At 40.2% G+C, this 27,861-nt stretch overlaps 2 protein-coding genes across 3 annotated transcripts; both read left to right on the top strand.

The window, feature by feature from the left end:
• Positions 1 to 11,416: 11,416 nt before the first annotated feature.
• LOC131229738 (wall-associated receptor kinase 5-like) lies at positions 11,417 to 12,817 on the top strand. The gene has a single exon (XM_058225750.1). It carries the CDS (start codon positions 11,973 to 11,975, stop codon positions 12,732 to 12,734), a length of 762 nt encoding a protein of 253 aa, XP_058081733.1. The 5' UTR covers positions 11,417 to 11,972; the 3' UTR covers positions 12,735 to 12,817.
• A 1,620-nt stretch (positions 12,818 to 14,437) lies between these two features.
• LOC131229737 (wall-associated receptor kinase-like 1) lies at positions 14,438 to 18,162 on the top strand. 2 transcript variants are annotated; one of them, XM_058225748.1, is made up of 3 exons: positions 14,438 to 14,508; positions 16,487 to 16,557; positions 16,977 to 18,162. In XM_058225748.1, the coding sequence occupies exons 2-3, from the start codon at positions 16,545 to 16,547 to the stop codon at positions 17,945 to 17,947; spliced, it is 984 nt and encodes a 327-aa protein (XP_058081731.1). In that variant the 5' UTR covers positions 14,438 to 14,508; positions 16,487 to 16,544; the 3' UTR covers positions 17,948 to 18,162. The 2 variants fall into 2 exon arrangements, with proteins under 2 accessions (XP_058081731.1, XP_058081732.1); XM_058225749.1 differs by having other exon boundaries at positions 14,459 to 14,508; positions 16,495 to 16,557.
• The last annotated feature ends 9,699 nt before the right edge of the window (positions 18,163 to 27,861 follow it).

Below are 27,861 nucleotides of genomic sequence, written 5' to 3'. Positions count from 1 at the left end.
ACGGATAGATCAGCCCATAAATCAGTGATTTGGGGCCCGCCTGGTATCTGAAAATGCTTCAATTTTGTTCTCAACCCCTTAAATGGAGTGACACATCAAATGAACGGAGCAGATGTCTCACGAACATCTCTGTAGGACCTCATGTACATCACGTATGTACGGTGAACAAGTGCACTACCCGAGCACTGAATTTCTCAAAGTCGGTCAGTGCATGCTGACAGACTCTCTCTTCTCCAATTCAAAAAAGGAAACAGCGTCCTTACGCACGTCTGTCGTTTTCGTGCAGTGGGGCCCACCCCTCATCCAAATCATCAATCTGGACCGTACATTGTGTGCAGAGGAGGGGTATTAACCTCACCTAGGTGATCTTTTGACACCATGTAATCTAAGGAAAAATCCTAGCCGTTGAACGCAGGATGGACGGTGGAGTAGAATATCGTGTGGATCACACCGATTTTACTTCAAAAACATCCCTTACAGAATGGTTTTTCGAGTATATTCCAATGTACGGGATGGATTTCCTTATTGACGTCAATTAGTGGGACACCAGCCATCACAGCGTCGACGTACACCGACTCTGTTCGCAAGCAGGGGCGTCGTCGATCGCTGTTGGGCCTCCATCTTAGTTCAAAAGATCAATCCGAACCATCCATCATGTAGAGGGACTCAATATTGTCAGAACCATTCTGACCGTTTTCAGCCATACACGCATAAATGTCCACTACAACGATCACAAAAGGACCATTCAAATACCGTTACAGCAGGAATTCTTCCCTGGGCAGCATCAACGGAGGATCAAAACAGACCATGTCCAGTCGAAATTTCGAAGAGAAGCTGATGGACAACATGGATCTCTCAAATGATAGATAAAGTGGGCCCCACCAATCATCCTTACGCAGGAAGCCTCGTTGTTGCGCGATTCAGAGTCCGGCCCTATTACAAACAGCCTGCAAAAGGCAGGGCGGTGCTCTACATACATCCACCGTCTTCAGCGCCTATAAAGGGTGAGAGAGTGAGGGAGAGAGGGGGTAATTTTTGGAGGGAGTGCTTGAAGTCAGAGAACGTCAGAGATAGAGAGTTTGTTCTTTAGAATTTTAATTCTTTTATTTATTTATTTATTTATTTATTATTTGAGAGATCAAGCCCAATCATGTTGGGCTAAACCTCTTAGCTAGGGCTAAGAGGTGAAGCTTGTAGCGTGATGGGGGACTTTTAGCTGATGCTTTTTATTTACACTGAATTGAATTTGATATTAGTTTGATTTTAAGGGAATGTTTTTAGTTTTTAATGGTCTGTTGTGACTAAAATTACAATAGGTCTGCAATAGTTTTTAGTATGTTCCTTTCCTTTTATGTTTATGACGTCAGGAAGCCCTATTGTTCACCATCGTCTCCTGGGCATGGTCGGATGATGGTACCCTTCCTAACCTTCATACATTGTTGATTAGTTGGTAATTAGTTTAATTCTGTTGTTTGCTTTGTCTCCTGGGCATGGTTTGGTGATGGAATCCATTCTAATTCATATACCTTTCATCTCTTGAAAACTAGATCAAAGTAAGTTCAGTTTGATTTTCATAGTTACACCCTTCAACTGGATAAAGGTGGGACTCTAAGTCCAGTTGAGTTCTTGAAGCAGGCATAAGATCTCCCTGATCTCTACAAGTGGATCCTCTGAATCCCTAGTTCCCTTCCCTGAATTGTTTAAGTTTTAGATAATTATTCCACAATTATTCCTTAAATTCTATTTGATTTAGGTTACATCTTAGTCTAGTTCTAGTTCTAGTTAGTTTCATATTACGTACAAGTTTCAGTCCCTTGGGATTCAACCTCGGTCTCACCGAGTTTATTACTACATCACAACCCTATACTTAGGGAGTGAACAAAGGGATGTCTACAAATGATGGGGTTCTGCAATACTTACAATCTACAACTTAGCACGTCAAGACAAAAGCAAATGGGAAATGGAAGTGCAATCAATCAACCTTTACAAACCACAAAATATCATTAAAATCTGGGGGGAAAAACACTAGACAAATTTGATTTCATAGTAATGAAGAAATAAGATATTAATCTAGGTATCTTCTAAATATCAAAACGGACAACCCATTACCTCTTGAATTGCAGCCAAAGCTTATAAGCCCAACACCTCCTCTCCTTAGACCTTCCCCAGCTCAACCAATTTACATAGTCAACGAAGGAAGAAACAAGCGACCAATTATGACCAAAAAAAAAAAAGAACATTTCCAATCAAAATCATTAGTCAGTCCAAAAAACCTCAAAATTAATAGAAAACTGTCATGTTTTTTCCATTCAAAGAAAATTAAAAATAAAACCAGCCCATTAACCAACATTGAGGGCACATTCCGTTGCTCCGAAATATCAAGAAATTTCATGAATAAATAGTCTAATTTGGTGTAAATTTTCATGATATTCTTTGCAACCAAACACTAACAACCAATTTATTTTTATTTTTTATTTTTTTAAAAAAAGAAGAAATCAAACACCCACGAAATTGAACTGAAATTATAAATTATTTTTATTGATTAACATTAAGTATGGGGCTAAGGCACACCCAACCTAACATCCAACTAAAAGCCTAACCATTCTGAGCCATACAAAAAGTAGAGTTGTGCGATTTTTGGGCATGTTCCCAAATCCTAACTGAAAAATTCTATTATGGTATCAATCGGGTCTGAAATTGTGTGACAACTATTAATAAGGCCCAAGAACTGTACGGATCAAGATCGTGTGAATTGGGTTATATACTTTGTGTTGTACAGCACGCCAACAACGCAGTGAACCGAGATCCAATCTCCGGTCTCACCCGCAAACGATAAACAGGAAGAAATAAAAACTAGAAGAAGAATCAAAGCATTCCAAACAAACCACAAGACAAGATATACGTGGAAAAATCCCAAATAAGGGTTAAAAAAACCATGGATGTAAACTTTCACTATGAAGAAAAACGAATATTACAAGACAATATACTAACCTCTCCCTTGGAAGTACAGAGAAAACCCTTTGCCCACACCTTAGAATAACTTTCATTATACCTAGAAAAGCCTTAAGGACCACTATTTATAGTTTAGGAAACTTTCCTTTCACACCACTGCGAAAACCGACTCAAAAATCGGCAGTCTGCATCAAATCCGGAAATGAATCTGTGTAACCTCGATTGGTCGAGCAGGCTGGGCTCGACCGGTCGAGTACCGCGGAACCAAAAAACCGATACTCGCTAGACTTTGAGTCAAGCATGGGCCTTGACCTGTCAAGTACCGCGGAACCAAAAAATCGATACTCGCTAGACTTTGAGTCGAGCCAGTCCACGACTAGTCGAATGGGCCACTCGACTGGTCTAGCAGGGCACTCGAACGGTTACAAATGGTTTGGATAAGTTAGCAATGATTCAAGAATTTTGTTCTCTTATTTAAACAATTGATATCATGGGCCCCATTGTATGGCCCATTGATGTAGAGCGGGTCGCGGACAGTTACATGGCCAAGATGGATCAGAAAAGGCTCGGTCGACGACAGAAGTGATCCAGACCATCGAACCTTAAATCGGGCGTATCTTGCAATCCGGAATGAGTTATCTGACGTAAAATATATGATTTTGGGGTAAAACGAGCTACTGAAGCCAACCAACCCCACTACGCCGGGTTACGCAGCCCGAAATTGTGAAAAACCCCTGGATCGATGGTCGTTTCCCTGTTTTAATTCAGTTTTTACTATAAATAGTAAGTTTTAGTTTGATTATAACTCTTCATCCGTCGGGCTTTAGGAGTTGCGCCCAACGTGAAAAGAGCTTAGAATAATTAGGAGAACGGTTTGGTGAAGCCAAATAGGACACTTACTATTTTTGGCCGAAAACCTTACGCACTAGTAGACATCACGACCGTCTATAAATAGTAAGTTTACTATTTATAGTAAGTCGCGGATTCTAAGAGTTTGAGTTGTAGTTTGATTCTAATTTCTTTCCCATTGCTTGGTACCCCTATTTAAAGGGTTGTGAACTCATTTTTATTCATCAATTAATCAATTTCGAATTTATTAGAACTTATTTCTATTTTCTGCTTTCTTTCCTCGTGGATTCGAGAAGTCTCTGTGAGGAGTCCAGAGAAGCTCCGTGGATTCGGAGTAGTTATCCTCATCACGTTCATCCCTGCATCAATTGGTATCAGAGCGAGGATTCCCCTCGGGCCGATGGCAAACAACGAAGGTATGAATCAAAATCCTGTGGACGGTGATCCAGGGATTCGTTATCTTTCGGAAAGAATAGAAGTTTTCTACCGGGAGAGTCAGTTGACTATGCAAGGACTGCAGGCAACTCTCGACCGTCTTGCAGATGCGCTAGTTCCGCCCCGAGCCCTAGGCGGTGCTCCACCACCCATGGTTGCTGTACGACACAACCCCGATTTTCGTAGAGCACTACCAGTGGCAAACCGTAGGGCTACACCAGATGATTCAAGTTCTAGCGACGAGGACTTTAATGAGGATTTTGCTCGACGACCAATCCATGGAGGTAATCATCTAGATCGTGTTGAAAGAGACTATCGAGGTAAGGCTGAACTTCCTAGTTTTAACGGTTTATTACGTATAGAAGATTTTCTCGATTGGCTAGCTGAAGTAGAGAGATATTTTGATTACATGGACGTGTCAGATCATAAAAGGGTAAAATTGGTAGCGTTTAAATTAAAATCTGGTGCTTCTGTATGGTGGGAACAATTACAACTCTCACGAGCCCGCCAGAACAAGGCGCCCATCTCATCATGGCCACGGATGAGACGTCTTCTTCGATCACGATTTCTCCCCAGTGATTATGAGCAGATATTATTCCAAAGAATATCAAAATTACGCATAAGGAAATCGAATCACACAGATTACATCAAGAATTTCAACGGTTGGCTACACGAAATGATCTGTCAGAGTCAGAGAAGGTGGCACGATTTATAGGTGGGTTGCGGCCGACAATTCAGGATTAATTCAGATACACCCGATCGGGACCGTGGATGAAGCGATTCAATTGGCAGGTAGGGCAAAACAACTTGCAAGAGCTCCGCTCGTCCATATCCTTCAAATCGACTCCTATGACGGGTCCCACGCAGGATCCAGTGTTGCCACGAGGAAAAGATCCAGAACCTCAACTTCCTACAACCGCAAACCGTGATACGGGAGCGACTCATCCAGACCTCAAGCACCCACAACAGCAGGTCCGAGTAGGATTCCAAATCCTTATACTCGGCCAAGGTCGAACAATTGTTACCGCTGTGGCCAACCAGGCCACTTATCAAACACTTGTCCTCAACGTCCCGTAGCGCACTTGACTATAAACGAAGGGGACACTGAAGATGAGGCCGCAGAAGAAGACCATCGCTTTGATGAACATGAACAAACCACTGAAGAAATAGCAGGTGGCGATGAAATGACGGGCGAGGATCGTGGCGAATTTCTAGTTGTGAGGCGATTACTGTATGCCCCACGAAAAGAATTACATCCACAGCGACATAATATATTTCGTACTCGGTGCACCGTCAACGGAAAGGTCTGTGATGTGATCATAGATAGTGGTAGTAGCGAAAACATTGTCTTGAGAGTAATGGTGGATAAGTTGTGGCTACCAACGATGAAACATCCTTCCCCATACTCAATTGGCTGGATAAAAAAGGTGAATGAGACCAAGGTAACTGAGCAATGCACTATCTTGTTTTCAATTGGCAAAAATTATAAGGATCAAATACTTTGTGATGTGGTCGATATGGAAGCTTGTCATATGTTACTCGGTCGACCCTGGCAGTCGGACCGTGATGCGACCCATCGGGGACGAGATAATGTCTACGTATTCGTCAAGGATAGTCGAAAAATAATCCTTGCCCCTACAGCACCAGAGAACCACCCTGAAGCCTCTAAAGTGGAGGGGAGTTCCCTCTTAACCATTCAGGATTTCATGGAGGAATCTAAAGAAACTGGGGAGGTATACGCCGTAGTAGTGAAGGGCGAGGAAGAGGAACCCTCAAACATTCCTCCAAGTTTAAGACTGTTGCTAAACGAATTCAAAGAAGTCTGGCCTGAGAATTTACCTGATGGATTGCCCCCCATGAGGGACATCCAACATCACATAGACCTCGTCCCTGGGGCTAGCCTGCCCAATCGTTCTCTTTATCGGATGAGTCCGAAGGAGTATGAGATACTTCAGGGGCAAGTGGAGGAATTGATCCGTAAGGGTCTCTTGAGAGAGAGCATGAGCCCATGTGTTATACCAGCATTATTAACGTCAAAAAAAGATAAAAGCTGGCGCATGTGTGTTGACAACCGAGCAATCAACAAAATTACAATCAAATATCGGTTCCCAATACCACAGTTGGACGACATGCTCGATATGTTAGAAGGGGCCAAGGTGTTCTTTAAACTAGATCTAAGAAGCAGGTACCATCAAATTCGTATTCGACCCGGTGATGAGTGGAAAACGGCATTCAAGACCAAGGAAGGGTTATATGAGTGGTTGGTCATGCCCTTCGGCCTATCGAACGCACCATGTACTTTTATACGTTTAATGAATCAAGTTCTAAAACCTTTCACTAGCCGATTTGTGGTAGTATATTTTGATGACATATTGATATATAGCCAGGATGAGGCGGAGCACAGGAAACATCTCAGGCAGGTGCTACAGGTCTTACAACTTAACAAGTTGTACCTCAACTTGAAGAAGTGTAGTTTTTTAACTGACAGCCTATTGTTTATAGGATTTGTTGTAACGTCCACAAGCATTCGTGTGGACGATGAAAAGGTGCGAACAATTAGGGAATGGCCGATCCCGATAAACATTCCTGAGGTGAGGAGTTTTCATGGGTTGGTGACTTTCTATCATCGATTTGTGCGAGATTTTAGCACCATAGTCGCGCCTATAACAGATTGCATGAAAAAAGAACCGTTCCAGTGGACCGATAAAGCTGATAAGAGCTTTCATGAGATCAAGCATCGTTTGTCTACAACACCGGTCTTAGTGCTTCCTAATTTCGACAAATTGTTTGAGGTTGAGTGTGACGCTTTATACGTCGGAATTGGAGGAGTATTATCACAGGAAGGCAGGCCGGTAGCCTTCTACAGCGAGAAGCTCAGCGAAGCCCGAAAGAAGTGGTCGACTTATGAGCTTGAGTTGTACGCAGTTGTTCAAGCGCTACGACATTGGTGGCATTATCTGATTCAAAGAGAGTTTGTTTTGTACACTGACCATCAAGCATTAAAGTTTATTAATAGTCAGACTAACGTGAATCGTGTGCATGCTAGATGGGTTGCGTTCTTACAGGAATTCACGTTCGTTCTGAAGCATAAGTCAGGACAGCAGAACAAGGTGGCTGATGCACTTAGCCGTCGTGCATCACTACTAGTTACAATGAGCAACGAGGTAGTCGTCTTCGACTGTCTGAAGGAGCTATATGCCGAGGATGAGGACTTCAAAGATTCTTGGATGAAGTGTCAAGAAGGTCACCCTAGTGATCATATACAGGACGATTTTCTCTTCAAAAGGAATCGATTGTGCATCTCCCAAAGTTTTCTGAGGGAGCAGATAATTCAGGAGCTATATGGAGGTGGCCTTGGTGGACACCTGGGGCGAGACAAGACGTGAGCTCTTGTGGAAGAGCGGTATTACTGGCCGCAGTTAGTACGCGATGTGGAAAAAGGCGTACAATGTTGTCATGTTTGTCAGACCTCCAAGGGGCAATCTCAGAATACAGGCCTCTACACCCCGTTACCTGTGCCTAACGGCCCTTGGGAGGATTTATCAATGGACTTCGTGCTTGATCTCCCACGAACATAACGCGGCATGGATTCGGTGTTCGTGGTGGTAGATCGTTTCTCAAAGATGGTGCACTTTATCCCATGCAAGAAGGCCCTCGATGCAACACACGTGGCAAATTTATTTTTTAGGGAGGTCGTTCGGCTACACGGGGTCCCCAAGACCATTACTTCCGATCGTGACACGAAGTTCATTAACCACTTTTGGCGGACTTTATGGAATCGATTCGATACACTACTTCAATTCAGCAGTGCTTACCACCCACAGACTGATGGGTAGACCGAAGTTGTGAATCGCACAATGGGAAACCTCCTTCGCTGTATTTCAGGAGAAAAATCGAAGCAGTGGGATTTGCCCTTGTCCCAAGCAGAGTTTGCATTCAACAACATGGTGAACCGCTTGACAGGGAGATCACCATTCCAGATTATATACGGACGAGTGCCTCGCCACACACTTGACTTGGTCCCTCTACCCAAGCACCGAGGCACGAGCATTGCAGCAGAACATATGGCAGACAAGATCATGGGCATCCATGCAGAAGTGCAGACAAAGCTACATGCCTCGAACGAGAAGTACAAGTAACAAGCGGACAAGCATCGGCGACAAAAAGTGTTCGAGGTGGGCGACCGCGTTATGGTTCATCTGCGCAAAGAGAGATTTCCGACCGAGACATACAACAAGTTGAAAAATAAGAAGATTAGACCGGTCCTAATCATCCGAAAGATCAATGATAACGCTTATATTGTTGATATTCCAGATGACATGGCAATCTCACAGACTTTCAATGTCACGGACCTAACCGAGTATCATGAACCAGAGCATGACGAGAACTCGAGGACGAGTTCTTTTGAAGTGGAGGAGACTGATGTAGAGTGGGTCGCGGACAGTTACATGGCCAAGATGGATTAAAAAAGGCCCGGTCGACGACAGAAGTGATCCAGACCATCGAACCTTAAATCGGGCGTATCTTGCAATCCGGAATGAGTTATCTGACGTAAAATATATGATTTTGGGGTAGAACGAGCTACTGAAGCCAACCAACCCCGCTACGTCGGGTTGCGCAGCCCGGAATTGCAAGAAACCCCTGGATCGACGGTCTTTTCCCTGTTTTGATTCCGTTTTTACTATAAATAGTAAGTTTTAGTTTGATTATAACTCTTCATCCGTCGGGCTTTAGGAGTTGCGCCCAACGTGAAAAGAGCTTAGAATAATTAGGAGAACGGTTTGGTGAAGCCAAATAGGACACTTACTATTTTTAGCCGAAAACCTTGCACACTAGTAGACATCACGACCGTCTATAAATAGTTAGTTTACTATTTATAGTAAGTCGCGGATTCTAAGAGTTTGAGTTATAGTTTGATTCTAATTTCTTTCCCATTGCTTGGGACCCCTATTTAAAGGGTTGTGAACTCGTTTTTATTCATCAATTAATCAATTTTGAATTTATTAGAATTTATTTCTATTTTCTGCTTTCTTTCCTCGTGGATTCGAGAAGTCTCTGTGAGGAGTCGAGAAGCTCCGTGGATTCGGAGTAGTTATCCTCATCACGTTCATCCCTGCGTCACCCATGCACCAAAAATCTCCCAATGAAAGGATAAATATTCTACAGTCTGGATCTGTTGGTGTAGTATATATTTTGTAGTTGTGAGGCCCAGAACATCAAACGGTTCCAAATGGTTTGGATAAGTTAGCAATGACTCTTAGGAGTTTCAACACCCGATCAAGGGTTCGAGTATCCATAGGTGGTGAAATTCCACTAGTGTGTGTGTGTGTGGGGTGCGTGTGCGTGTAAAAAAAAAAAAAAAAAGAGGTTAGCAATGATTCGGAGAATTTTGTTCTTTGATCTAAACAATTGATATCATGGGCCCCATTGTATGGCCCATGCACCAAAAATCTCCCAATGAAAGGACAAATATTTTACAGTCTGGATCTGTTGGTGTGGTGTATATTTTGTAGTTGTGAGGCCCACAACATTAGACGGTTCCAAATGATTTGGATAAGTTAGCAATGACTCGAGAATTTTGTTCTCTTATCTAAACAATTGATATCATGGGCCCCATTGTATGGCCCATGCACCAAAAATCCCCCAATGAAAGGATAAATATTCTGCAGTCTGGATCTGTTGGTGTGGTGTATATTTTGTGGTTGTGAGGCCCACAACATCAAACGGTTCCAAATGGTTTCGATAAGTTAGCAATGACTCAGAGAATTTTGTTCTCTGATCTAAACAACTGATATCATGGGCCCCATTGTATAGCCCATGTACCAAAAATCTCCCAATGAAAGGATATATATTCTGCAGTCTGGATCTGTTGGTATGGTGTATATTTTGTGGTTGTCTCTCAGACTACTGTATTGTTCTGCTTTTATAAACAGAGAACTTTTCTATACTCTGTTTGTAAAAGTAGAAACAAATACCACCTCTCTCTCTCTCTCTCTCTCTCTCTCTCTCTGAAGTCTTAGTTCTTTTAACAGGGATTCCCTGATCCGCAATTTCTGTATGTGAAATAAATTTATGTTCTTCTTGGCTTTTGAGATGCTACAATTTCCCATTTTGAGCACATTTTTTTCTGTTTTTTTCTTTTTTTCTTTTTTTATGATGGTACCAATTCCTCGAACCCTCGACTTGGAGATCAAGAAACCATTACTTTGAACGCTTTTGGATGTAGCACTGTCAAATTAAACTGCAATTACCAGTCTAATAATAGTCTGTGTTAGGTTGCACAAAATTTCATGGAATGAGACTGATTAATCATGAAATTTCATGATATTTAATGCAACCAAACACACCCATTTAATTAAAGGGAAGAAGTTTGTATTTTCCTTAGAATTGGCACTGAGGAAGTCAGCTTCAAATTCCAATCACAATAAGTTTAAATTCTTGAGGCTACTTCCTCATTACAAAGTGTTGATTTTTTAATTCACTTGTGCACCCAAACAATAGATAGCAAAATGGCATTTGGCAATATATATATATATATAATAAATTGTTCGTGTTTAATTCAGTCTCGATCATTAAAAAATGTGGTTAAAAAAAAATAAAAATGCCAAAAATTCGGTAAATGAAAAGTTCAGGTTGAATATAATTTAGATTAAAAATGAAATGAAAAAAATGGCTATATACATGCATATATGTGTGTAGATAGCATAGATGAATAACATTAAAAAAAACTTTAATTAAAATATTTAAATTGCCTCAAAAAGGTTTTTTTTAATAAAAGTTTTTTATTGAAAAGAAACGTGTTTAATTCAGTTTGCCCACAAAATAAAATTTTCCTATCTTAAGATATACAGAGTTTTGAACATTTTATCAATTACATGTGTATTGAAATAAAAAAATATGGAGTTTAAAATGGAGTTTTACTAACCATGATCCAAACACAACCCTATTTGTTTCTCTAAAAATGCAATCCAAGGCACCACAAGTCATATAACAACAACCTTTGAATCTCTTTCCCATTGTATGCTGCTTCAACTCATTCTCATTTTTATATAATTTTTTTTTACTTTTTGAAGATTTTTAGCAGAAAAAAGGAAGGGAAATTTGTGTACACTTCTAAGTAACATGGCACTCAGACGATGTAAGTTATCCCAACTAATAGTTGATCTACTTTTTGTACCTTTTCTCTTTTTAAATTTTATTAATGTTAGACTATAGATACAAATAATGATGAATGTGTTGGAGATTGGAAGGGAAGGGAGATGGATGACTAGGATTAGGGTTAAATCATAACTCTGATACCATATTAAATTTTAAGAACTACATTTTACAGAACTGTTGTGTCATTATTTCACTTAAAATAAGTAGAATGTATAAAAGAGATGGGAGATCTGTAAAAAAATCTTAATAGATATACATGTATCCATCCACATGCATATCTATATTATATACAGTTGTACATAGATATACTATACTCTAACAATGAAAAAAGATTTAATCTTTGAAAAGTGAATTTTGTGGTCATTCTCACAGGCTACAACAGTCGGTTTGGTTTTGGCTTGAGACCAAAAAGGAACGATGAGTTCTTCTTAAACAATGGAGCTGAGTTATTAGAAGAGTTAATTACTTCTTCTGAAGGTAAAAGCAGCCCAATCCGCATCTTTTCCGTGCAAGAGCTTGAGAAGGCAACTAACAATTATGCAGACGACCTATTTTTTCATGAAGATTTATGGTACAAAATGTACAAGGGAACCATCAATGGTCGAGCTATTATTGTTTCTAAGTCAAAACAGTCCAATTTAATTTCCTCCTCCAGAGCCTATGAAGTTGCTGTGCTATCCCGAATCAACCATGTGAACATAGTGAAGATACTCGGATGTTGCCTCGAGATCGAAATTCCAACACTAGTGTATGATTTCTTCTCCCAAGAGACTCTTTATGACCGTATCCACAAAGCTGGAAGTTCATGCTATATTTCATGGGAAAATTGCTTAAAGATTGCAACAGGAGTGGCGTATGGACTTACCTATTTGCACATAGACATGGCGACACCAATCATTCATAGGAATATAAAATCCAGTCAAATTTTGTTGGACGAACATTGTAATGTCAAAATCATTGGTTTTGATATATCACTGCCTATGCCCTTGGGTGAAACAGAGATAGAATGCGTTGTTATGGGGACCTTTGGGTATTCGGATCCATGTTATATTGAGACGGGGCTAGTATCAGAAAAAAGCGATGTTTATAGCTACGGGGCAGTAGTGTTTGAGATGTTAACCGGAAAGAATGTTATAGAGATTGAGGAATCGGAGTTGGTTTCTAAGTTTGCTGAAGAGAAGCTTGTTAGCTTTGTTGAGGCAAGTCTTCTTAAAGAAGTGAAGAAAGATCAACTGATGGCATTTGCACAGCTTGTTAGGAGATGCCTTTCGGAAAGATGGGATGAGAGGCCTACAATGAAGGAAGTTGTTCAAGAACTCCGACGAATTAAAGGGTTATGAAAGTTTCAAGAAAGCCCTGCTCTTTGATCACCATAAGCCACTTTGGGATGTACTAAAGATTCATTTTCTCCGCTTTCATGTTATCAACGTTATCGTCGTCATAGCTTTGGCCCAGCTGTTTCAAGTGAATATCCAATCGAATAAAAAAGGGGTCCAACTTTGTGGGGCCTACCAGAATGGGCCCAAAACGGCTATCCAGGCCATTAAAGTGAAAGTTCTTATGAAAAATAACCAGAAACAAAATGTTTTTTTTTTGTCATTTTTCATAAGATCCTTCTCCTTAACTGCCTGCCTTTTTTTTAGGCCCACCTTGATGTGTATGTACAATCCACTCCAACCATCAGTTGCGTCATCCATTGTCAGACCTAGGGCCCAAAAATCAGACTGATCCGTTATTCAGGTGGGCCTCACTAAAGGAAACAATTGGGAGAGAGATGACTACACTTTATTTTTTTTACAGGGCCCACCATGATGAGTATGTGAAATCAACTCCAACCATTGGCTGCCTTGTGGAATTTTATGCCAGGGGCCACCATGTTTAGGCCTATCCTTGATTAGTGTGGGCCACACCAAGGGAAATAGTTTGTAGGTTTGGCATCTCTGCGTACTGTTTCCACTCGTGTCATGATTGATAGAAAATTGATAGAAAACTGTCATGATTTTTCCATTCAAAGAAAATTAAAAATAAAACCATCCCATTAACCAACATTGAGGGCACATTTGGTTGCTCCGAAATATCATGAAATTTCATGAATAAACAGTCTAATTTGCTGTAAAATTTCATGATATTCTTTGCAACCAAACGCACTATCAACAAAAAAAAGGTTTTTTTTTTTTTTTAAAAAAAAAGAAGAAATCAAACAACCACGAAATTGAACTGAAATTATAAATTATTTTTATTGATTAACATTAAGTATGGGGCTAAGGCACACCCAACCTAACATCCAACTGAAAGCCTAACCATTCTGAGCTGTAGAAAAAGTAGAGTTTGTGCGATTTTTGGGCATGTTCCCAAATCCTAACTGAATTTGTCTATTATGGTATCAATCGGGTCTGAAATCGTGTCACAACTATTAATAAGGCCCAAGAACGGTACAGATCAAAATCATGTGAATTGGGTCAGATGCTTCAGGTATAGCCTCACTCAATTCGAGATGGAGAGAATCATCTGCACAATACACGATAGGGATTATGTCAAATATAGAAAGTCAGAAATTCATTGAAAATAACGAAATAAATGAACGTCAGAAGAGGTACAAATCGATAAATATAAAAGACCAAAAAACAAACGTGTCATTATTTTCGTTATTTTCCATAATATTTCCAATAAAAAGAAAGTCATTTAAAAAATCCATGGATTTTGGTACCCGTTTACAGCTCTAGATTCATGACAGCAGTGGCATGAGGCTCATTTTGTGCATCCACATTGTTTGGTTTGAGGCCCAAAACATCAAACGGTTACAAATGGTTTGGATATGTTAGCAATGACTTGGGAATTTTATTCTCTGATCTAAACAATTGATATCGTGGGCCCCATTGTATGGACCATGCACCAAAAATCTCCCAACGAAAGGATAAATATTCTTCAGTCTGGATCTGCTGGTATGGTGTATATTTTGTGGTTGTCTCTCAGACTACTGTACTGTTCTACTTTGATAAACAGAGAACTTTTCTATATTCTCTGTTTGTAAAAGTAGAAACAAATACCTCTCTCTCTCTCTCTCTCTCTGAAGTCTTAGTTCATTTAACAGGGATTCCCTGATCTGCAATTTCTGTAAGTGAAATAAATTTATGCTCTTCTTGGCTTTTGAGATTCTACAATTTCCCATTTTGAGCACCTTTTTTTTTTTTCTTTTTAAATTTTTATTTATGATGGCACCAATTCCTCGAACCTTTGACTTGGAGATCAAGAAACCATTACTTTGAACGCTTTTGTGACACAGGGGAGGACATGAGGTCGATCACCGTCTTCCTTAAGGATGACTACTCCAAATCCACGGAGCTTATCTGGACTCCTCACCTTCTTGAATCCATGAGAAAAAAAGAAAGCAAAATAGAAAATAAATTCTATAAATTTCAAAATTGATTGATGATTAATGAAATAAACGAGTTCACAGCCCTTTAAATAGGGATACCAAGCAATGGGAGAGAAATCAGAAGCAAACTGCAACTAAAACTCCTAGAATTCGCAACTTATTATAAATAGTAAATTTACTTCTTATAGTAAGTTTTGTATATAGCTTAACCACGTTATTCTCCTAATTATTCTAAACGCTTTTCATGTTGGACACAACTCCTAAAGCCCACCAGATGAAGAGTTATAATCAAACTAAAACTTATTATTTATAGTAAAAACGTAACTAAACATGGAATTTGACCGTCGATAGGATGGAATCTCGCAAATTCCGCATGGGCAACCCGGCATAGCCGGGTTGGTTGGCTAAAGTAGCTCGTCCTACCCCAAAATCATTTATTGTTCGTCGAGTAACTCATTCCGGTTTGCGAGATATACTTGTTTTATGGTTCTAACGGTTTTGATGATTTCTACCTCTGATCGAGCCTTCTTTGATCCATCTTGGACATGAAAGTGTCCGCGACCCGCTCTACATCATTTTGGATGTAGCACTATTAAATTAAATTGTAGTTACCGGTCTAATAATAGTTTGTGTTAGGTTGCACAAAATATCATGGTATTAGACTGATTAATCATGAAATTTCATGATATTTAATGCAACCAAACACACCCATTTAATCAAAGGGGAAAAGTTTGTATTTTCCTTAGAATTGGTACTGAGGAAGTCTGCTTCAAATTCCAATCACAATAAGTTCAAATTCTTGAGGCTACTTCCTCAGTACAAAGTGTTGGTTTTTAAATTCATTTGTGCACCCGAACCATAGCTAACAAACTGGCATTTCGTAAAAAAAAATAAAAAAAATTGTTCTTGTTTAATTTGATCTCGATCATTAAAAAATGTGGTAAAAAAAATAAAAACGCCAAAAATTCTGTAAATGAAAAGCTCAAGTTGAATATAATTTAGATTAACAACGAAATGAAAAATAGCTATATACATGTATTTCGAGACCATTTGGGCATCCGTAAGTGGGATCGCAATCGTCGGTCCTAAATATTTCCTTCATCTCCTTGTCCAATAGTAACCCTCATAATTCTCTCTTTAGAGGTCGAATTAAGATTATTTCAGGTCATTGGAATGGTAACTTATCAAGCTTCCAAATGGGACAAAAATTGCCTAATTCAGAGACCGTTAGATATCCCAAAAGCATGTTGGAACTCTTCGATCGTCATTTTTCAATATGAATTGTTAATCTTTCCAAATTGCGCGTTCCAACGGAGACGCCTATAAATCCATCATTTGATGTCGGTTTGGGTCGATTTTTGGTAATCTGAATGGTACTTTAGTGCTCTTTCATTCCTGACTAGAATCATTATATTCCGAGACTATTTGGGCATTCGTGAGTTGGATCGAAAGAAACGTGTTTAATTCAGTTTGCCCACAAAATAATTTTTTACGATCTTAAGATATGCGGAGTTTTGAGCATTTTATCAATTACATGTGTATTTTTAAAAAAAAATATGGAGTTTAAAATGGAGTTTTACTAACCATGATCCAAACACAACCCTATTTGTTTCCCAAAAAATGCAATCCAAGGCACCAAAAGTCATATAACGCCTTTGAATCTCTTTCCCATTGTATGCTGCTTCTACTCATTCTCATTTTTTATAATTTTTGGAGATTTTTAGAATAAAAAAGGAAGGGCAATTGGTGTACACTTCGAAGTCACCGAAGTAACATGGCACTCAGATGTAAGTTCTCCCAACTAATAGTTGATCTTCTTTGTATACTTTTCTCTTTTTAAGTTTTATTAATGTTAGAGTATAGATACAAATAGTGATGAATGTGAGGGAGGTTGGAAGGGAATTGGATGATTAGGATTAGGGCCAAATCATAGCTCTGATATCATGTTAAATTTTAGGAACTCTAATTTACAAAACTGTTGTGTCATTATTTCACTCAGAATGAATATAGAATATATAGAAATTATTCCACTTAGAATAAATAGAATATATATAGAAGGGGTGGGAGATCTGTACGAAATCTTAATAGATATACATGTATCCATCCACATATCTATATTATATAGAGTTGTACATAGATATACTATACTCTAACAATGAAAAAAGATTTAATCTTTGAAAAGTGAATTTTGTGGTCATTCTCACAGGCTACAACAGTTGGTTTGGTTTTGGCTTGAGACCAAAAAGGAACGATGAGGTCTTCTTAAATAACGGAGCTGAGTTATTAGAAGAGTTAATTACTTATTCCGAAGGGAAAAGTAGCCCAATCCGCATCTTTTCCGCGCAAGAGCTTGAGAAGGCAACTAACAATTATGCAGACGACCTATTTTTTTGTGAAGAAAGATTGTACAAAATGTACAAGGGAACCATCGATGGTCGAGCTGTTATCGTCTCCAAGTCACAACAGTCCAATTTCATTTCCGCCTCCAGAGCCTATGAAGTAGCAGTACTATCCCGAATTAACCATGTGAACATATTGAAGATACTCGGATGTTGCCTCGAGATCGAAATTCCAACACTAGTGTATGAATTCTTCTCCCACGAGACTCTTTATGACCGTATCCACAAACCTGGAACTTCAGGCTATATTTCATGGGAAAATTGTTTAAAGATTGCGACAGGAGTGGCGTATGGACTTACCTATTTGCATATAGACATGGCGACACCAATCATTCATAGGGATATAAAATCAAGAAAAATTTTGTTGGACGAACATTGTAATGTCAAAATCATTGGTTTTGATGTGTCACTGCCTATGCCCTTGGGTGAAACAGAGACAGAATGCCTGGTTCTCGGGACCTATGGGTATGCTGATCCGTGTTATATGGCGAAGGGGCTAGTATCAGAAAAAAGTGATGTTTACAGCTACGGGGTAGTTGTGTTTGAGATTTTAACCGGAAAGAAGGATAGAGAGCTTTGGGAGTCGGCTTCTGAGTTTGCTGAATGCACAGAAGAGAAGCTTGTTGGCTTTGCTGAGGCAAGTCTTCTTCAAGAAGTGAAGAAAGATCAACTGATGGCATTTGCACAGCTTGTTAGGAGATGCCTTTCGGGAAGCTGGGAGGAGAGGCCTACAATGAAGGAAGTTGTTCAAGAACTCCGACGAATTAAAGGGTTATGAAAGTTTCAAGAAAGCCCTGCTCTTTAATCACCATGTCCACTTTAGGATGTACTAAGATACATTTTCTCCATAGTCATAGCTATGGCTCAGATGTTTCAACTGAATATCCAGTCCAACTTTGTGGGGCCTACCAGAATGGGCCCAAAACGGCTATCCAAGCCGTTAAAGTGAAACTTCTTATGAAAAATAACCACAAACAAAATGTTTTTTTTTTTTTTTTTGGTCACTTTTCATAAGATACTTCACATTAACTGCCTGCCTTTGATTTTATTTTTTTTAGGGCCATCCATGTACAATCCACTCCAACCATCAGTTTTGTCGGCCCAAAAATCAGGATGATCCGTTTATTCAGGTGGGCCTCGCTAAAGGAAACAATTGGGAGAGAGATGCCCACCCTTTATTTTTTTTCCAGGGCCCACCGTAATTATTATGTGAAATCAACTCCAACCATTGGCTGCCTTGTGGAATTTTATGCCAGAGGCCACCATGTTTAGGCCTATCCTTGATTAGTGTGGGCCACACCAAGGGAAATAGTTTGTAGGTTTGGCATCTCTGCATACTGTTTCCACTCGTGTGGTCCACTTGAACAATGGATGTGGCTGAATTTTGGGCCTTGGGCGTAATGTGTGCTGATGCATATGATAGTCAGAGTGGATTTCATGCACACATTACGGTGGGGGCACTCACATCATATACATTTGGAAGTACAAATCAAAATTTTAAACTCTCCACTAGTGAAAGAGAACTGAAAATCGGCATCAGTGTCCCATATCAGTTACGGCTGTGATCTAAACACGTCATCGAAGGTGTTTTAATAATAATAAAAGTTGATTAGACCAGAAGTAATATTCTGAGTAAACGTGCTACTGTCACACCCTTTTCACGTTATAATGATCCGAACCATTCATTCTTCAGGCCACACAATTCTCAGTAAATATACTTTCAAAGGATCTTTGGATTCTTCGTGTTAATGCGCCCATTTAATATAAGTGGGGCCCATGGTTCATTGAACCAGACCATTGATCTTGTGCGTCCAACCACAGAGGAATATCCAATCTGCTAAATGTTTGACCATTGATTTGTTGATTTTCCCGGGCTTTGTAGTAGTAAAAAAATGTGTTTCAAAGTGCCAACCAAACACTATAATTACGAGATGTTAAGGCTATTGGCAACGAAGGATTGAAGGTGCAGATCATGACACGTGTGTCAATGTAACACCCCTGTGTGAGATGCGAGCCATTCCTTGAAAAGACCTAGTGACTTGGATCGACTCGTCTGGTCCCAAGGCCACTCAGGAACTCACCTGAGCCGGGGTGGAATGACCAGCCTGACTACACCTAGATCCATAGCTCAGGTGGTAGACTGAGTGAAAGATACCTCGTTTCAACACTGAGGTCTTGGTATCGATTCCCTAGTGGAGGTGGCTAACACTGAAGTGTGAACTGACAGTAAGTGTACTAACAAGCTAACGGAAAAAGAAGAAAAAAAATAAAACTGCACAAAAAATAATAATAATAATAAATAAATAAAATTCCATTCAACCAAAGAAAAGCCAAATATTCTTGAGCTCCATTCTTCCCATATGTGTGGTTTTTTAGCTCATGGGTCAGTCATTCATCGCAAGTCAACCTCGGCCCAATCCCATCTAAGCCACAACTCGACCACACCCTGAAATCCTTTATACTCAACCTAAGCCCACCTATCTGACCCAGACCCAGAACCAAGTATATGTGATTATTTCCAACCTTAGCTTAACCTGGCCGGTAGAAAAATTATAAACAAACTAAGAGTGGGACATGCAATTGTTAATGTTTGATCTGAACTTATCAAATCTTATGACATCGATGATGCCACGTGACAACGATACCTTGATTAGAGACAAACAGATAATATTTTTATTTTTCTAACCTTCTTTTTTTTCCACATTGCATTTTGCCAACTATGCATGGCACACATGCCATTATTGGAGTTGTTCATCAGATGAGCTCCTCCTTGTTAACAACAATAACATCATCGTTTGACCCTTATCCTAACTAATTGGAATCGGCTACACGAATCTTGTTCATACGTAAGGTTCATGAGAAAAAAGATGTGGCCAAAATTTACACACCAGCTGCCAACTTGATGTAAGGCTATATAGTACATGAAACAATTGATAGCTGAAAAAACTAAGAAAAATTTTGTAAGTTGTTCATTTGTTTTAAACATTGAGCCCCGTCTGATGAATGGACTAACTACATTTCGGGTCTAGACCATCTACATGGAGAGACCCACTAAATTAATTGCTTGGATCCATGCATGTGGTAGCACATGGAAGGGTCGTGTAATTAGCAGCCTCTCTTTTATAAGTTGAAGCCAAGTCCAATCACTCTTCTAATTTCAGATTTTGGAATTACATAACGTATGATGAGTTCTCAAAAAAGTTCGCATGAGTTCAGTGCCAACAGGTGCGCAGCTGAGCATTTTGGCTATATGTGTATGTGTGTTATGCAAGGATGAATTGACATTTGCACCGGCTAATGAACAGCCTAACTTCAAGGTTGGATGTAAACAACACAAACAACACATTATTTTCTAGGGGTTGACCCGTACACGAGTTTATCTAAGTCGAGCTCGGCACAGCTTAAGCCGAGTTTAAGCATGTGCGATATTTTCTCAAACGCTTTGAATGCATCTTCAATTTTTCATACAATGCAAAACAATAACTAATCTTTATAGGTATTTCATCAAACACTTGGTGAGCAAAATCAAAATCAAGATATGGGTGCAGTTTTATGCTGTAAAGTTTTTTTTTAGTGGTTTGTTTTATATTCACTCCTTTTCCACAGACTGATCCCGCAGAGAATGTACGCACCCTGAAACAAAAGTTCGTTGAGTTATTTCATCAAACACCCAACGAGCAACATCAATATATATTAAAAAAATAACTGAGTCATCGAGCCAATTCGAGTTGAAGTTTGATATGAGTCGATTCGAACTCAGGCAAGCTCGAACTCGGCTTGAAATTTTCTCGAGCTCTAAAATCAGATCGACATAGTACGAATCCAATTTCCTAGGCAAGTCAAGCTTTTTCAAGTCGAGTCGAGCGAGCTGACCGAGCTAACTCAACTCATGTACGGCTCTACCTAGGGGTGTCATTGGGTTGGGCTGGCCCATCGGGCTTTCAAGCCTGGCCTACCTTGGTCTGAGTTTGGACAGGACTATGAGGCCCAAGGGCTGGGCCGGGCTCGAGCTTAATCTTTGGTGTGGTTCTAAATCGGGCAATGTTACTTCATGGCGAAAGAGGAGTTGCCACTTGGGTGGGCCCGACCATGGTATTTTCATGAAATCTACCCCAACCGCTAGGTGTGTCACACCACACTAGGCCTAGGGCCCAAAAACCAGCCCCATCTGTATTTCATGTGCACCTCACAGTTAAAAATAGTGTATAGGGCAACGCTCACCCTCTAAACTATTATCTGATGTGTGGCCCACCTAAATAATGGGTGGACCTGATTTTTAGGCCAAGACCTATGTCTTGGTGTGGTATTTAATGGTCGGAGTTGATATCTGATACTCATCACAGTGGGTCTCCTAAAAAATAAAGGGTTGGCGTGCAATGATGGTTATTACGTCCACATCACGTGGTGGGCGGGTGTCTCCAAGGGTAGTGGATTAGGTGCGGCCCATAGCTACCATGAGTCATGAACCAAAAATTGAAGCAAATCCAATTCTCAGGTAAACCATACAATAGGAAACCATGGTGATTGACAGTTAATAGGTTAGGATGAAGCGATGGTCGGACGGGGATTTCTTGCGAAAGCCTTTCAAGGAATTGTGCAAGGATGTTGGGTGAGGCCCACTGCAATGTATGTAAGAAATTCATTCTGTCCATTCATTTTGCGAGCTAATTTTAGGACGTAAGACCAAAAATGAGGTGGCTACAAACTCAAGTGGATCACATAAGAGGAAAAATTGAGGAAAGAAATTCCCACAGTTAAAACCTTCTTGGGCTCCACCTTGATGTTTATGTGCTATCCAAACCATTTTTAAGGTCATTCTAAATGGGATGAAGCGAAAACACAGAAAATATAGCATGATATAGAACTTTCACGGCCATGAGAATGCTTCAACGGTTCTCACTGAATGGTTCTCACTGAATTCCAACTATTTCCTCTCGTGTGGCCCACTTGAGTGTTGGATACACCTCTTTTTTTGTCGGACATCCTAAAATGAGATCTCAAAACGGAAGAAGCACATATGAAACATTGTCCTTAAAGCGTAATTTGCCCCTATCAAATAGATTGAGTGTGCTAAAAGGTGATAGACAAATCACTTCTAGGATACGAAGAGCTTGATGTGGACCTCGCACCATGCCCTGACTGAGCCCGGGTGTTACACGCAAGCCCGATACATCTCACAGTAGGTGGGTAAACATAACAATACTTAACTATTCTCGTATATATCAGAGAATTTTTCTTCTCTTTTTCCAATATGGAACTATTCCCAAAACACTTGAAAATGAGTTTTTTTGCAAACCTTTATATATATATTTTTATTTAAAAAATATATAAAAACAATATTTTATAATAGTCGAGCTATCTTGTAACGATGTATTTGTTTTTTCCACACTGTTGATCTAGTTTTCCTGTTTAATCTTAGGGCATGAGTTAAAAAATAGGCAAATTTAAAGCCAACGTGGACCACATCACAAGAAACACTGGGGATTAAACGCTTACTATTGAAAACTTCTTAGGGTACAAAAGTTTTCGATCAAGCTGATATGTGTTTCCCTTCATCAAGTCTAGGTGACCTTATACAACAGGTTAGTTTTGACAAATAAACATCACTGTGGGCCCCGGAAGGTTTCAGTGGTGGACATCATTCTCTCTATTGTTTCCTATGGTGTGGTCCACTTTAGCTTTGGTTCTGCCTCATTTTTGGGCTTGTGCCGTAAAATTAGCTGGAAAAAAGGATGGACAGGGTAGATGAAACACACAGATCATGGTGGGGCCCACAGAGCTTTGACACCAGCTAGCTGGCTTGAGTTGGGGTCACCAGCAAAACCATGTCCCCGCATTTCGTATCTTGTAGATTCCCTGGGAGAAATGACAATTTTACCCTTCTCACTGTGGGCCCACAATTAGTGATCATGAGATGCATTTTCATCTGGTCATGTCAACTGTTATGAGGGATCCGGAGAATTCAGCATCCAGCCGAATCGCCTGTAGATGATTAGGGTTGTACATGAGTCAATCTGAGTCGAACTGGGCTCAACCCGGCCCGACCCTGTCACCAGCCAAACCCAGCCTGAACCCGGCCCGACCTGGTCACCGGGCCAACATGTCCAGCCTGAACTTGGCTCGGTCAGCAATCGGGCGAGTTCGGGCTAGTTTTGGACCTTACAGCAAGTTTATGAGAAGGGCTTTGGCAGGTAATCCGTGTCCCAGTTTTAAGTTTATGAGAAGGGCTTTGGCAGGTAATCCGCATCCCAGTTTTAGGTCGATTTAGGATTTTTTTTTATTTTTTATTTTAACATTACACACACACACGCACATACACAAAATAAAGGCCGGGTCGGGCTGAGTCAAGTCGAGTTACGGACTGAGTCGGGCCTAACTAGGACCTATGTGAACTCGGCCCGAACTCAGTTTTGAGCTGAAGAAACTGGCCTGTCCCAAACTGAACACAGTTCCAGGTCAGGCCAAGTCGAGCGAGTTAACGGAGCTAGCCCGGTTCATGTACAGCCCTATAAATGATACAGTCACGATACGTGCTGGTTTCTTGGTTGCAGCTTAAAAAGGCTTGCTTTGAGCTGTCACGCGCCTACGACTTTTGCTAATAGCTTTTCTTTCAGATAGCGACCTTCGTTTAATCGTTTTTATTTTTTATTTTTCAAATGAGTGCTGATTCATCACAGCGTAAATAATGTCCTAGCGTGCCCATTTAATACATGTGGGGCCCATTGCTCGTTGATCTAAACCGTTAATTTAGTGCATCCAGCTATATATTGAAATATCCAAGCGATACAATCTTTGTCCTTTTCTCTCAGCCAGTGATGTATGGATTTTCTTGAACATCTATACTTTATGTCATTCTAGTAAGGGAGATCATTTTGGGCCCTCCATCTACACTACAAACATAAGATCAACGGTCTGGATGGTCCAACCATGGCCCCCATTGGTATATAAATAATAATTCATTAGGATACTAATATGTGACATTGCATCAAGACCGTACAATTCCTCAAACCAAAATCATCCCATAAAGGTAGGGAATTTTGTCTCCCGCCCTCCTTTTCTTTTCTCCTTTATTGGATGCTCTTGATGTGAAATAAAAAAGAAAAAAAGAGAGAATTTCCAAAATACAAAAATATTGATAGTCTGGGGAGCACGAAGATCCATAGGCATGCACTTGTCAAAACGTTCTAAATAGTGGGACCCATTTTATATGAATTATAATCCAAAAAAGTACACGGACTGGATCTTCCTAATTGTCTGATTAGTAACCATCACATCAATGGTTAAAAATGAAAAGCAGTCAATCGTCCAAATTCAACAAATAAATTCAATTAATCAGAGACAAAATCATCCAATTGATCTTATTTGTCATTGGTGGGGCCCATGATTTGGACGTTTTTTATTCGGGTATATGTACAGTGGTTGTATGCATGTTCATGGATTTCCGTACTCTCTCGGAGCATCCAATTACAACTATTTATGCATAACAGCTCTACAGTCCAAAAATGAGGCTTCTCCTTTTTCCCACCTCCAACCATTTTACTTTTACCCCACGTCCTCTTCACGTGGGCAATATTGCTTGAGCAATATAATGGTGGGCCCCATCTATTCTTACGCCAGAAATTGAATGGTTAAGATTGTTTCATCGAGGAGATGTTTATGTCTGATTCCTACAATGGTCAGAAGCAAACCAACGGTCGGGATTATCATGGGGCCCACTTGTTAGAATTGATAACTAGTGTATACCGTGCCAAGATGTGGGCCATGTATCATATAATTTCTCATAGTGCATTTTAGCATCCGATGCACCGTTGCTTTTGGAATAACTACTGGAGGGAGCTTATGTACATGCCACAGATGTGCCAGCATGGTATATAGGTGCGAGATCCAATCCATCCATCAGGTTGGTCCGAACATTTACGTGTTTTCCCATGAATAAATCTGGTCCAATTAGTACGTATGTCCCACTAATGGAAAGGTTCTTCAGAGCCGTAGATTTGATTTGCCATCAGTGGTCCACTTGAGATTGAGCAACCTGATTCGTGGGCTAGGGCATCAACATGTTGGGGACGATCCGATGGATGGATTGGATTTAGGACCTATCTTTCCATGAAGGCACGTGTGGCGTGTACATGAGCCTTACTGCACACGCGAGTGGGCCCCGCAAAACTCTAAACCAGAAAAAGATGACTCGAGTTCCGGCTGAAAGTTGGGCGGGTTCAACCGGACCTTCTTGTGAGCGACCTGTTATTGGGTTGGGCTCGGGGGCAGGATATATCGGTTCGATCTCAGGCTTTGGCTATACAAACACCAACCAGATAAAACTTGGGTTGGGCTCGGGTTGAGGTCTCGGGTGGCTCGACCCAACCTGAACCCTGGGTTGGGCTCGGGTTGAGGTCTCGGGTGGCTCGACCCAACTTGAACCCGATCAATATATTAGTTATTTATAAATTATAATTGAGTGTGGATTGTTTGTGTCGAAGGCACACTAGTGATGTCGGGTCTCATTTGTCCATGTCATTTCCAAGTACTCAAGCTAATAAGATATGCCGAATTTCTCTCCTAAATAGATTGCGTGTTATGCTACACTTTTAAAGGAGTGGTCTTATATTTTAGCTTGTTTTTTTTAAGAAAAAAAATGAAATTATTTATAATAAATAATCACATATATAATTATAAAATCATAGATACAAAAAATAAGTCTTATATTAAAATATAATAAACTAATGTAATAACGAAAATACAGTACGTATACACTCGACCAACCCGGTCAACCCGACCGAGCCCGCTTGGGTTGGGCTTGGGTTGAGAATTCCCAACCCGAGATTGAGTTGGGTTGGGTTAGGGTTGAGGCATAGGAGCCTTGGGTTGGGTTATGGTTGAGCACCAACCTGGCTCAACCTGCCAGACTTTCAGCCCTAATTCGAGTATGAACTGAGCTATCTTGTGCGCACAGTGAGAAGGTGCGCACCTATCCCCCACCATCCATAAATGCTGGGCGGGAATCCCATCACGTATTCCAGAGTGGGCATTTCGAATTTTGCATTTTTGAAACGCTTGCTAGATTCCCGCCAGCGGTTTTGAGTGATGGGAGATGAGTGGACACGAGTATCTCAGTGTTGTTTTTGGCCTATGGCCAATATAGTAAGCGATAAGCAATTAATCGGGGTGGCCCACCGTTTGATCAGTGCTGTTTTGGACCTGTGCTCAATCTGAGAAGTGGCCCATCGTTTGGACGGTCTGGAAAGACATGTCACAAATCAAATCAATTTGATGAAATATGAAACAGTTCTGCCAAACAAGCAATGAGATTTTCATTACATTTCCAAAATTAGAATCAAAATAGAAAATTTTCAAAACAAATCTATTTATTCTTATGATCCCATCCTTAGTTTCAAATGTAGACCTAACATTAATCCCAGCTTTCCATCAGGTGGGCTGCACTGTTTAGATCTTCTAACTTAAAAATCACATTGATGAATAGAAAAACACAAATATGGTCCACTTGATGAGTGGATGTGGTTGATTTTTACATAAGGTCATACTCATGGGCCAACCTATTGGACGGATTGGATGTTGCGCACACAAGAAGGATTGGAAGTTATCATCTGGGTGGACCATTCTTTATAATCCGCGTCTTGGACTTAGGACCTCCTTTAAATATGTTATAAACGGGCAGGAGCTTTAAGTGGCCACAGTGATTAGGGCTGAAAGTTGGGCTGATTGGGTCGGGTTGGTGCTCAACCCTAACCCAACCCAACCCAATCTCGGGTTGGGAATTCTCAACCCAAGCCCAACCCAAGCAGGCTCGGTCGGGTTGATCGGGTTGGTCGGGTTTATACATGCTAATATTTTCGTTATTACATTTCTTTATTATATTTCAATATAGGAATTATTTTTTATATCTATAATTTTATTAATTATATATGTGATTATTCATTATAAAGAACTTTATTTTTTCTTTTGAAAAACAAGCTAAAAATAAGACAACTACTCCTTTAAAAGTCATGTAGCATAGCATGAAGTCTATTTGGGAGAGAGAAATCTAGCAAATCTTATTAGCTTGAATCCTTGGAAATGACGTGGACAAATGAGACTCGACATCACTAGTGTGCTTTCGATACAAACGATCCACACTCAATTTTAAATTATAAGTAATATATTGATCGGGTTCGGGTTGGGTCGGGCAACCCGAGACCTCAACCCGAGACCTCAACCCGAGTTTTATCGGGTTGGTGTTTGTATAGCCCAAGCTTAAGATCGGATCCAAAATATCCTGCCCCTGCCCAACCCAATGTCGGGTCGATCACGGGTCGGTCGGGTTGAACCCGCCCAACTTTCAACCCTAACCGTGATGTATGGGTCTTATCTATATTGCTCTTATCTTTTTCTTTCTTTTTTTCGTATCATTTTAAATTATAAGATAAAAAAATAAGGTAGATCAAAGGATCAAGTGGACTACACCACAGGAAGCGGCGTTTATAATGATTCTCACCATTGAAACTTTTCTAGGGCCCACCCTGACGTTTATTTTCCATCCAACCTATTCGTAAAGTTCCATAGACCTGGATGAAGAGAAATCACAAATATCAGCTCCATCCAAATCTTCTGTAATCTGAAAAAGTTTTCAACAGTAAGAGCTTAATCTCCATTGTGTAGTCTACTTGAGCCGGTCTTATACCCTAAAATAATACA

This window comes from Magnolia sinica, chromosome 16 (genome assembly GCF_029962835.1).
Source record: "Magnolia sinica isolate HGM2019 chromosome 16, MsV1, whole genome shotgun sequence".
NCBI classification, from domain to species: domain Eukaryota; kingdom Viridiplantae; phylum Streptophyta; class Magnoliopsida; order Magnoliales; family Magnoliaceae; genus Magnolia; species Magnolia sinica.
This window is presented reverse-complemented; position numbering and strand designations above follow the sequence as displayed.